General features: G+C 35.9%; 1 protein-coding gene across 1 annotated transcript in view; it reads right to left on the reverse strand.

The window, feature by feature from the left end:
* The window catches only part of TYR (tyrosinase), a 94,748-nt gene that overhangs the window by 49,895 nt on the left and 31,081 nt on the right, over positions 1-13,772 (reverse strand). The window contains exon 3 of the mRNA XM_077763037.1: positions 2,108-2,255. Within this exon, the coding sequence (XP_077619163.1) occupies positions 2,108-2,255 (148 nt within the window). The remainder of the gene's footprint in view (positions 1-2,107; positions 2,256-13,772) is intronic.

Raw genomic sequence — 13,772 nt, forward strand, 5'->3', positions numbered from 1 at the left:
TTATGGAAAATTGTTTTATGACAACTGTTTTTTTTTTTTTTTTTCATCTCTTTTCTGGTCTATATATGTAGAATTCTGTGGTTTGTCAGGGGTCAGCAAACTTTTTCTGTAAAGGGCCAGAAACTAAATATTTTCCACTTCGTGGGCCGTATGGCCTTGGTCACAACTACTCAACTCTGTCCTTGTAGCATGAAAGCAGCCATAGACAATATAAATGAATGATGTGGCTGTGTTCCAGTAAATCCTTATTTATTAAAAAAAAGGCAGGAGACAGATTTGGCCTGTAATCCATAGTTTGCTGATTTCTTGCCTAGGGCATCAATGTGTCTAGGAAGTCTAGAATTCTTTAAACTGCATGGGCCACTAAAGATAAAAAAAAAAAATGCCCCAAATTCACAAGGACAATAAGATATAAAAATGACTTCATAAAAAGAGTTCAATCTATGTTTTCTGGTAAGATGTTTTTCTAATCATTCTTCTCCCTTCTTTATATATGGGTATAGGTAGTTATGATATCATATTGATACCAAACTTTTAGTGCTTATACACTTACTTACAAACTGATTTCTAAATAAAACTTGACTTGCGATATGACTTAATTCCTGTAATATTACAGTAGTCATGAAGACAATAAAAATCTGCCTAATAATCTTCCAAACTAGTGGTCACTTTTTAAAAAATGTTTTATTTATTTTTTGAGTGAGCGAGCGAGCGCGAGAGAGTTTGTATACACAGAGAGGGGCAGAGAGAGAGGGAGACACAGAATCAGAAGCTGGCCCCAGGCTCTAAGCTGTCAGCACAGAGGCCTGATGTGGGGCTCCCACCTGTGAACTTCAAGATCATGACCTGAGCCGAAGTGAGATGCCTAACTGACGGGGATACCCAGACACCCTTAGTGGTCGCTTATTAACTGTTATTATGTCCATGTTCCTGGGAAAATGATTGAGTTGGAAATGGTGATAATATGAGCAAAACATCTAATTTTCAGTTTCAGTTTCTCTAAGACAGGAAAAATAGAACTTGTTATATTTACCAAAGAGAAGGAAAATATCACCTTAATGGCAGGTATAAATCTGTGCCCTTTATTCTTTGGCCACTGTGAGAAAATTACCTGAGAGAGGACCAAAAAAATAAATAAAGAAAAGAAAAGAAAGAAAAAAGAGAGTCCTATATTCATCTGTCATGGTTCAATGTTTTATTTCCTCCTCTCTTCTTGAGGAATTCCAGAAACAGACAGCTGATCTTCCTCTATGTACTTTCTCTTCTGCTATCATCACGTGTGATTAAGTCTAAAATCTTTATGGCTAAGGCATTGCACGTGTAATGGAAGAGGGTTAATAAGGGTGAAAAAGGCTCCAGGAGAATTAAATCACATTAAAGAAGATGGTTGAGCCATAGTACCACATGTGTGGAGAATTAATCATATAATACTCAGGTCAAGGTTGAGATCAGAAACTATATCTGCTTTAATGTGAGGGTCTGAAGGTGGAAAAGAAGAAATCACAATAATATTGCCAGAGAGAAAAAAAATGGTTTGAAGAGAGATGTAGCATATTTCTGTCCTGCCCAGATGGCCTTAGATCCCTTGTGCCAGCCTCTCTGCTTTTACATGCTTTACCTCTAACCACAGGCGTGTGCAACCTTCAGAAGACTGCCCATGGTTACTGGAGCCACGTAGCCTGTCTGGGATGCACTAGTGCCTGGGACCTTGACAAGGTCCTTTCCTATCTCAGGGAAACCTGTAACCAATGGCTATTTGATATGGTAATACAAAAACTCCATTTTCTTGTGTTAAGGCAAGACAATTTGGGGTGTGCTTTACACTCTACCAAAATCTGGCTGAGTCTGGGACTTCAGCTGACATTGTACTCTGATTTGGCTTTTTTCCCCTTCTTATCCTGCTTTAACCACATCCTTACTGGTTTCTCTTCACTAAAACACTTAAATAGAAACATTTGCATCTAACTCCTTTCCTTACAGTCTGTTTGTGGGAGAACCTGATCTAAGACAACAAACTACCATAATTTCTTAGCTTTTATATAATAGCTAAAGTCCTACTATATTTAACAGCAGTAAGCATATAATTTGTGAAAAAGTGTCAACCAACCTGTCAACAAACGCATGATGAAGAAGAAAAATGGGATCATTGGCAGATCCTGGTACCTGAGACATCGTTCCATTCATATAGATGTGCAAGGCATTGTGCATACTGCTTTGAGAGGCATCTGCTATCCCAGTAAGTGGACTAGCAAATCCTGTTGGTAAATAGAAAATTGAAAAGAAAAAATCAGTTGGCCCTAATAATTGAAAATCTCAGTGATTATCTCATTTGGTTTACAACTACACTTGAGAGCTTAATTCAAAGTAATAAAATTCATGCTTTATTGGGATTCTTTACATTTAATAAATCTTGGTGGAATTGATGGATGTTAATCTGGGGACAGGGTGCTGATTAATGAGATGGACTAGACAGAGCCAGTTGTGTTCCCTCCTAATGCTTCTACCTATTATTTCTCGTCTGGATACTGAAGAGTAGTAAGACTTTTCTATAATAATCAGCACGATCACTCTCACTGAGAGCAGATCTTTCCAGCCTGTTACATGTCTCCTTGCTTTCCCGTTCTGGTGATTACTTTTAATTTTGGGTTCTGGTTCCAGAGGAAACATGAAATGTGTGACCTTCTGCATCACAGTCTGGGGGACATCATCAGGTCAGAATGTGCTAGAATTTGCAAACTATTCGTTTCAAAGTTAATCAGGACTCCATTAAATGGTTCCTTTCATTGCATCAGAAATACTAACAGTGGGAATATAATAAGGATAAGAGATACTGTTTTCAGAATATTAACTGTGCTAAATGCTTTTGGCAATATATGCCCTCCAAACTTTATAGTAACTCTGCCAATTACAAATTATTATCCCCATTGGAAAGAAGAGAAAACCGAGGATCAGTGAAATTGAATTTTCCCAGGCTACACATGTAGTGGTAGAGTTGGGATTTTAACCTTTATCAATTAAGATATAGATCTTCAAGATCTGAGCTCTCATTATTTTGTGTTCTCTTTCATACACTACCCGGGAAGAGCAAGAGTAAGATATTTTAGAGTCCATGCAGACAAAACATAAAACATAAGTAAAATTCAGATTCAGAACCATACAAAGAAGTTAATTTATCAAAGTTCAATTGTAAAATAGAAACCTAGTTGGGGCAATAATGGCTAAGGGCACATTATTAAAATCAGAACTTAGAAATATCAAACAGAAACTGTCAGATGATGATGATGATGATGATGATGATGATAAAGGTAGATACACACAGTGAAGGCATTATGATTTGGGCAGCGGAGTTTTAGCTAATTTTATGCATCTAGGTTTATTTTGTTGTCAACCTCTTCATTTTTTAAAGTTTATTTATTTTGGGGGAGGGAGAGAGAGAAAGAACGTGAGCAGGGGAGAGGCAGAAAGAGAGACTACAAAGCAGGCTTTGTGCTGCCAGCTCAGAGCCTAATGAGGGGCTTGAACTCACAAATCACGAGATGGTGACCTGAGTGGAAATCAAGAGTCAGATGCTTAACCAATAGGTTGCCCAGGCACCCCAACCTCTTCATTGTTAAAGCTGCAACTCTTGACTTTCATATTCAGTGCTTTTTGCTCTTCCATCACTGTGGCTCACAGTATTTCTGCCCTCAGTTTGTGATTTTTTTCTTTTCTTTTGAGCTTTTTGTACTCATTCTCAGAGACCATCCCAAGCCCTGTTCCCACTGGAAGCTTAGCTTAAGTACATGTACTTCCATCTCCACTTGTCTATGAAACTTTTGTGATTATATACATTATATATATGTATACATATCCTTTACTATATGCACGGATTTTTCTAAGAGCTTGACATGATGAATTTCATATACTCTTTAGAACAATCCTACAAATTAGGCACCTTTATGATCTCCATTACATAGACTTGAATAAAGGGGCTTAGAGAGGTCAGGTAACCTGTCTATAATTAAAAAATAAATCAGAGGAATTAAGGCTGGGACACAGGTTGTTTTATTCTAGAGCTCAGACTCTTGAATGCAATGGTTTACTGACTTTCCTATGTAGCAATAAATCACATATCATGGAGGATAAACTTCTGTAGAGCAATGGTCTTTAAGCTTTTATCCTTGAGTAGCACCAAATGAAAGTTTTAAAACCATATTTTATATATAGTCTCACATATTTTTAAGTAGATTACAGATTATTTTAAGCATAATTATAAATACTTTCAGAGGATATAACTTTAGAGATATTGCAAATAGTACAGATTTTAAACTAAAAAATTAATACCACTTTAAAAAATATATCCATCTTATTCACTATCATCCATGTTAAAAATTCCCAAACTCTATTATCATCTGAAAATTTATGAGGTTTTCTTTTTCAACTTCATCTCATATTTTAATTCTACTATCCCTTAGAAACATACTAAATGTTATATAAGTTATGCTTGATTAAAAAAAACTTTTTTGCAATGAAAATAGATATAAAATTAAAATTGCTTTTTAAAAATTTCATGTGAGCTGTGTAGCAACATGGATGGACCTTGAGGGTGTTATGCTGAGCGAAATAAGTCAGGCAGAGAAGGACAAATATCATATGTTTGCACGTANGCAACCTATCAAAATAACATAAATATATTTAAATGTTTTATAAAATCTCAAATATAAGAAAAATAAAATTTTAGTGAAAGTTTATTTCTTAATAATATTGGTGAAAGATTATTAATTAAAAATTAATTTAGTTATCTATGGATTAATACTACAAAGTTTAAAGTTTAACATAAATCTATTCTAAATTTCAAAAACTAAATCTAGGTCCTGAGAAAATTTTGTTCTCAAAAATACTACATTGGAATCAAAGATTTCATACAGTAATTTCACTTAATTATTTGAACTCTATTTTAGTAATATACCAAAAATGACACACTGATCCATCATCAAATAATCTGATCCATCAGCTGCATCTCAACCAAGAATTTTTCATGAAAGCAATCTTATAAATTATGAATTTATTTACAAATCACTCAACTTGGAAGACATTTGCTACCTAGTTATTAAAGTCATGCCCTTTAGCAACACTGGCACCAATATTTTGAATTCTCTGTTAGACACCGTGTAGTTTTTAACCCCTTCTGATAATGTGCTTTGTTGAGTACGGATTCAGGATGTACCTTCAGAAGATTTTTCTTCTGAAAAGTAGGAAAAGGGGGATTGTATATAGGGCAGAGGTAAAGGAGAACCTTTAGGAACCTATCCATTCAAGATTCATTTTAGAACAATATATTTGGGAGGAGGGCTTAGAAATAAATTTCCTTAACATTCTTTGTACCGTGTACCCTGTAGAAAGTCTTAGTGAATCTGCAATAGTGTTGTCTATCCCAGTTTGAAGATAATTGCTATAGAGAAAAGATTGTTAGAGCTATGCAAACCCAGCTTTAAATTCTATATTCCTTACCAAAAGTATGACCTTTATCAAGTTAACTTTTTTTTGAGCCTCAGTTTCTTCATTGGTAAGAGATGGAATAATTAATACCTATGTGGATTCTCATGAGGAATAATTCTGATAGCACGTGTGAAGCATCTAGTATAGAATCTGGCACAAAATGGATGCTTCCTGAGTAGTACCTGTCATTTCTATTAGCTCACTGCATTTGATCAATGGGTGCTCATCATGAGAGCTACTGGCCAAGAATATGAGGGCACTCCCCCTGCAGGAAAGTCTCTTTTGCCACAACTCCCCTCCATCAGGACCCATCCCAGCACCAGACACCTCTCCCCTTCCTAAACTCCATTGCTCTACAGAAACCTGCCTGCTGCTTGCCTTTATCCAACATTAGGGTGATCTTGGAAAGTAGGATTGCCATTTTGACAGTGTTCTCAGTGTGGCTTATGTTTCTTTACTCACTTCTTTGGCTAATTTTCCAGATACTGAATCTGGGAAAGCCTCCAAAGTTATTCAGAAAGGACATCTGAATAAGAAACACATGGAATTTGTCAGAATATTGTGATATATGCTCAGAAATAGTTCAAAGATACAGGCTGAGCAAATATCTGACCTCTTTGTGACAGGTACTCGATTATTAATATAGATCATCTTATTATATTAACTCTTAAATGAACTGTGCATATCTTGTCTCTTCAAACAGACTAGAAATGCCTTAGATGTAGGGACCAAATCTTTTGCTTTGATTTTCGACAGAGACAGCGACTCTCACATCTTTGTATTTAAAAGAAAACCAAATATAAAATATGTCTCAGTCCTTAACTTATACCATTTTATAGAGATTGGGAACAGGAAACATACATTTCTCTCCACAAAATCTTAAGGGACCCTCAGAAAGCTCTACTCCGCTGCTTGTTAAGAGACAAAACAGAGAAAATTGTCATTGATGTGAATACTATGAAATTTTAAATAAATGATTTCTACTTTACTTCTTCAAACAGTTCATTATTTGGCCAGTAAATTGCCTTGGAAAAATAAGAAAAGATTATGCCAATATCAGTAGATTCTCTTGCTGAGATTTTAATTCTCTTTTGGAAGTGCAAGTCAACGAGGAAATTCTGGGCTCCAAGTAATAACAATTTATACTTGAAACCTTTGAAATATCTTTTACATAGGTGATCTCATTTGAACCCCAAGGTGACTTGTGATATAAATAACATCATTGTCCCAATTTACAGATGAGAAAACTTAAGTGTATACAAGTGACATGTTTATTAGTTAACACACCTACATTCAAGCTAGTAATTGAAGGAATCAAGGAATCAAATATAGCTCTGCTCGATTTCAACCTGTGCTTTTTTCTGTACACTGCAGTTGGGTTGTAACTGTGCTGACTTGCTGATTTACCTTGGAGGCCTCTTTCTACTATGGACTACAACGTGAATTTATGAGCTTGCTGTTTACATCTACTAACAGCGAGGTGCAGAATGTGTTACTGTTTCACTCCTGTCCGAGGATTCCCCACGATGGGAAATCTAATAAGCCAGCAGGGACCTTGTTAGCAGTTGCAGATGCCAAAAAAGCTCAAAGTTCTTTGTGAAGGGCAGTGACAGTTGCCCAAATGACTCTGTGTTAAGCCTTCAAATCTGCGTGTTGTGTTCCTACGGGAAATTAATAAACACAGTTTCCGGCTGATCATAACAGTACAAAACTTTAGCTTGTCAATCCATGACTTTTCTCTTTTGTTTCCTCCCCGATAGTACTCTGGAGAGTTTTTCTGTTTGTTTGTTTGTTTGTTTTTCAACACTGAAGCCTATCTCCGATCCCTGGAGATTCAGATTTAATTGGTACAGAGTGGGCGCTCAGGCACTTGGAGTTTTAAAACACCCAAGTGATTCTAATGTGCAACCAGGGTTGAAATTCACTGGTTTAGGCTAAATTGCTTTCCATCCTCTAAACTTGAGCTCACAATTTAAAAACTTTACCTCTGAATATATTATTCCCTTCACTTGAAATTTTCTCCTCTTATATCCTGACAAGTCCAAAAATGCTTCTGCCTTTGAAATCCCACACCACACACTTCTGACTTAAAATATTTTCATGCTGATAACTTCTTCAACACATATACTTGAAAATGATGTTTAAAAATGTGGCAGACACTGGATGGACATCTTATTTAATTCTGATGCCCCTTTCTAGAAGCCTGGGTTATAGAAGTTACACTTTATCATGCCTTGTAAATTTTGATATGTGAAAAAGTACCTAGTTAAATCTTCAGAACAAAGTACATTTATTTGATTTAATTTTATTTTAAGTGCATCTCAAACCTGTTTTAATATTTCTTAGAGTTTCAGTGATATAATTGGAGAAAGTAAAGCAGAAAGATAGAAAAATGTACATTAGGGAATGTGAAGATTGAAGCGACGTGACTGTTAGGCCCCCCTGGCTACATTTCCCCTAATTACTCTCCTAATGTGCAACTTAACTCAGGAACTCTGAAGTGCATAGCCTCACAAGGTTACACACAATGATGTTAGGGGTTCATATTTGATGGCTGAGTACTTTAAAAAGGCTTATAATTTCAACTACTTTCAGCAGAAATATAATATTGCAGATCAAAAAAAGATCTTGGCTCTGAGCAAGTCCCTGGGAACAATGGAAGCATTAACTTTCAATCCAATTTCAGGCTTTCTCAAAGTACTAGCTCTACACCATAAATGTAATTAATTAGCATTTATGTTTATTAGAAAATACTTTTAATTTGACTTAGGAAATTCCTTCAATAACAGGGAATGAAGCAGTGTAATAGATGTAGCAGTGGGTGTTGGCTTCTTAACATGTAATTATTAGATGATAGTTAAAGTCACAAGTGCTCGACAATTTCTGTGGTTCTCAAAAATATGGTCCCAGAGGCAGCAGCATCTCCTATAAATTTGTCAGAAATGCAAATACTCCAGCTCTAGCAGAGAACTATTGGATCAGAAAGTCAGTGGGTTTCACCACTTGTGTCAGAATGAGTCTTCCAGGTAATTCTAATGCACGGCAAAGTTTGAGAACCACTGCTCTAATTATTTGTATTGTTTGCACAAAGACAATGGTGGATGCTTAGTCATAGTCATTTCCATAAACTCAATAAAGGACAGCAGGAGAATTATTTCATATGCCATCATTTAAAATTATTTATTATTTTAAATATCAGACTAATTTCTCCTGTTGGTAACCTCAATGTGTTTTACACATTGTAATCATTTTCTTTACATGCATATTACAAATACACAGCATATATATAATTTACACCATCCAGTGATTTTTTTCAACATTTCTCAGATCTTATCTCTAGTTTATAAACACATCTATGAAACGATCTTACACATCAATTGTCCATTTCTTCATTTAATTATCTGAAACTTATTTTAAGGTAAAATTTTTAATGGTTTTCTGTATTCTAGGTCTATATTCTATATCCTGCAAAGACTCAAAAATAGTGACCCACACAGCAGAGTCATTTAGTTTACTGAATTGTAGAGACTGAAACAAACAAACAACTTTATAGACAAGGGGTTATTCAAGCTGTATTCTTGCCTGAATTGATAGTGCTTGGTGCATTTGGTACATTTCATCAGGTGTGCTAAAACTTTGTTAGTATATTAATGCTAAGGCTAACTGGTTTTGAAGCAAAGATAGGGTAACTGACCAGCCTAGTCCCTGTGTGCCCCAGGCTGTTCTGGGTTTAGCACTGAGAATTCTGTGCCATATGTAAGACCAATTTCATAAGCATGCATATGAATGTTCCCCACTGAAAGCTGCCTGTACTTGGTTTAATGCTCTATTGTTCCTATTTTGAAATTTTTAATATGTTTGAACAAGGTATTCCATATTTACATTTTTCACTGGGCCTTGTAAATTATATAGCTAATCCTTGTCCTGGATGGGACAAGGACCCTGTAATCCTAGGCAAACAGAGATAGTCATCCTGCTAAGGTTCTATGTAACGTTCTGTCATTGGCTTCATTTGATAGGGCAGTTCTATAAAATACGAGTCAAATGATCTTAGTAACACTTTGCTTTCTAATTAGGCAAGATCATTTAATGGTATTTTCATATGCAAGTCACCATTTCCCTGTATACCTACAATTTTCTGTAATGAATATTTTAACATATTTGCGTTATAAGTTATAGTTCACAAATTTATAGTGCACTTTCAGGCACATTTTCTCATGTGACATTTCCAGTAGTGTACTAGCAAGATTAATAACCAGATCTTGGAGGGGAAATGGGTCACAGGGGCAGAATATACTGTCTTGTAGCATCTGCCAATTTTCATGGTGTAAATTCCAATGATTGTTAATTTCAAGGTACTAACTTGATGTCTTTGAGTAAAGAGTGGAGAAAAGAATACTGTCAGCTCTCATAGCAGATAAGAGTCAGATGAGAACAAACTGAGGACTGATGGGTGTTGGGGGGGGTAGGGGGGAGATGGGCATGGAGGAGGGCACTTGTGGGGATGAGCACTGGGTGTTATATGTAAACCAACTTGACAATAAACTATTTGTGAAAAAAAAAAAAAAGAGTCAGCTCCAACACGTCACTGGATGTTCCTCAAATAAGGGAGATAGAATAGGTATCACCATACTTACAGTGCAAATGAAGAGGTTGTACAATCTGGATGAGATTAAAGGTAGCATGTCTTTTGAGTGGCTAATGCCAAAACTATCTTTCTAATTTTCTTATTCCAAATTCCATGTTCTTCCCCTTATACCATTCTGTCTTTCTTATCACTCATATCTATAAACTTGTGTATAGGAATTATTGCAACCAATGCATGGGAGCATACATATGCCAAGGGTGAAAGAAATTTAACATCAAATAAAGTTAGTTTTTAGGGAAGCAAAAATTAATAAAAATTCTACTTATGTTAAATTAAAGGCAATTTTGAGATGCCTCGGCAGCTCATTTGGTTAAACATCTGATTTTGGTACAGGTCATGATCTCACAGTTGGTGAGTTTGAGCCCCGCATCGGGCTCTCTACTGTCATCAGAGAGTCAGCTTTAGATCCTCTGTCTCCCTCTCACTCTGCCCCTTCCCTGCTCGGACTCTCTCTCTTTCTAAAATAAATGAAACATTTAAAAACATTTTTTTAAATAAAACAAAATTAAGGGTATTTTTTAAAATTGAAGTGTAGTTGACACACAATGCTATATCAGTTTCAGGTGTTCAGCATGGTGATTCCCCAACTCTACGTTATGCTATGAGCACAAGAGGAATTACCAACTGTCACCAGACAACACTATTACAATACTTTTGACTGTATTGTCTATGCTGTACCAAGGGTAATTATTGTTAAGATGCCTTTGATTAAAATCACTTGAAAATATATTTGAAATTTTCACAAGGGAGTTTGCATTTTCAACCTTCAATTTCAAGTAGAGGCTTATGCTTGCATAAGATGAAATGCCATCTTCATAATTCAGTTATATTCAGTTATAAATGGAAATATTCATATATTTTTAAAAATTTCATGTTTATTTTTGAAAGAGAGAGAGAGACAGACAGACAGACAGAATCCGAAGCAGGCTCCAGGTTCTGAGCTCTCAGGACAGAGCCTGACATGTGGGTCAACGTGTGGCTCAAACTCATGAACTACAAGAGCACGACCTGAGCCGAAGTCAAAGACTCAGCCAACTGAGCCACCCAGGAGCCTCTGATTCATATAGTTCATTTGCCTTTGTTACTGCTTAGTTATCACTTGGTGACAAAGATTTTTTTGCTATTACAACACTTTCAACTTCTCTGTGGTAGGCATTAGGCTGTGTTTCCTTATGTTCTTATGGAACTTAATTCTCATAGTAACTTTGTAAATAACATATCATTAAGCCAACTTTCAGGTGGTGAAACTATGGCATACAAAGGCTCAGTGGTTTATCCAAAATCATTCAACTGGTAAGTGGCAGAGCCAGGATTTGGGCTAATTATCTACCAGATTTTGAAGCTCTGCTCCTAATAATTCTGTTACACTTTCTTAGTTGATACAGGAATACCAGTTGTACTAAAATATAAAAATCCCTGAGATGACAATACATCTCTTCTCGTTCCAACAGTACCCTTGTTTCCCTTAATTCTTTTCAATGAAGAAGCTGAGGCATCTAATTCAGCCCAGTTTTTCATAATATTCTCTTTTGGGGTAGAGAAGGCCCTATCGTGGTGGTTCCCACTCTCCCTCTGTTTTTGGATGAGTACCTTATAAGCTTTGTTTAAATGGTTTAGTCAGCTGGCTCAGTCAGATAGTCATAAAACACAGGGAAAGCTGGAATTCTGGAAGTAGTGCCACCAATATATAAGGCCAGATATTCATCTCCTTAAGCCCAATATTTGTCTCTAATTGAATTCCCTTAATGAGTTTCAGAAGTCTGTAGTAGGGTTTAATTGCATCTCAAAGGTTGAGTTTTAAAAGTCATTTTAAGTAGAAACTATCATCATGTTGTTACACTTTGGATGTCAACGCAGCTTAGGACTAATACTTTCCTGAAACAATTTTTGTCCACTGGAAACCTAAAATACTAGTTTACTCCATTGTTTAGAATCTGGTTTGTATGTAGATCTAGAAAATAAGACTGTGCATCAGCATGCAAGTCAGGGACTTTATTATTTAATGAAATTTTCCCATCACAGAGACTATTCTAAGTAACTTACAAATGTTAACTCATGTCATCTTTATAACACATGACATAGGTGTTGTTATTACCCTCACTTTTCAAATGAAGAACTTCAAGTAAAGACAGGTTAAATTTACCAAGAATCATCTGGCTATTAAGTGATAGTATCAGGATTTTAACCCAAGTAGTCTATTAATCACTATTCTCTGTTTCCTCTAAAACTTGGTCTCTCTATTTGAAAGACCTGGGGACATGACCTCTCCTATTAATATCCAATTTTGCTACCTATTATCTGTGTGACCTTGTCAAGTTATTCTGAATCTCAGTTCCCTCATCTCCAAAATAAATGTAATAATAAGGATGATATAAATCTTTTGAGAGGAGTAATTAAGATAATGGGCGTGAAAAGATTTTAGGAACTGAAAAAGTAGAGCTGTTGATACCAGCAGTTGTTATTAGTTACAGGGACTCTCTGGGAATTTGTAAAGTTATTTTGTTAGGATATTGGAAAGAATTTGTAATTTTCCTCTTTTTATTCTTTGCACTTCATCTTATGTACTCCAGCTCATTCTTACAAATATCATCAAAGTTTCTCTAAAAATAAACACTTGTTTAAGTCCCTCTATGTAAAACACATACTTTCTTCTTTTTTAAAACAGGTTTTTAATGTTTTATTTATTTCTGAGAGAGAGAGAGAGAGAGAGAGAGACAGCATGAGCAGGGGAGGGTCAGAGAGAAAGGGAGACACAGAATCTGAAGCAGGCTCCAGTCTCTGAGCTAGCCGTCAGCACAGAGCCCGATGCGGGGCTCAAACCCACGAACAGCAAGATCATGACCTGAGCCGAAGTCGGACGCTTAACCAACTGAGCCACCCAGGTGCCCCATACTTTCCTCTTTTTAATCATTTATTTTCTTTGTATTATAATTACTTATTTATGGTCCAATTCTTAACTACATTGAGAATTCTAAGACAGAAGGATCTGCATCATATTCACTAGTTATTTCTAGTGTATTGCAAATTGCTGGCACATAGTAGATGCTTTATAAATACTTGTTGAATAAATAAACATGGGATATTTATTTCTCCTCTTAAAACATGCAACCCAGTTGCTAACATAATTCAAAATTCAAGCTAAAATATAAAATGAGTTAAGCTACAAATATTTTGAAACATGTCCATAATGTTCCTCGGTTTATTGCTGAGTGAAAGGGATCATGGCTGTGAATCTGGCTCTTATGTATTTGTTGAATAGGTCATTCTCTCAATATTCTCCTGATGGACAAATTAATTGTATGTAGAGAAAGATCCAAGGAGCTTGTATGAAAACTAGTTATGCTGTTGCTCCACATGGAGGAAATAGTAGTAGATGTTAGGAAAGAAAGGATAGATGATTTTTCATTCAAACAAAACATGTTAATAGAAATAATTATTCACCCATAAATCATGGGGTACATTTTGGGAAATCCCACTGGGACAGAAGAACATATAATGGCTAGGGAAAACAGAATTTCACGGCCTTTTCCTATCTTCTACAAAATGGGATAAAGTGGGAAAATATTGTAGAACAGTGGGGTAGGAGGAAGAAAGAAATGGCAAGTGAGAAAAGGTAAATTAAGAATCGAGGCTTCAGGCTGTTTGT

This window comes from Crocuta crocuta, unplaced genomic scaffold, assembly GCF_008692635.1.
Source record: "Crocuta crocuta isolate KB4526 unplaced genomic scaffold, BGI_CrCroc_1.0 scaffold614, whole genome shotgun sequence".
Taxonomy (NCBI): domain Eukaryota; kingdom Metazoa; phylum Chordata; class Mammalia; order Carnivora; family Hyaenidae; genus Crocuta; species Crocuta crocuta.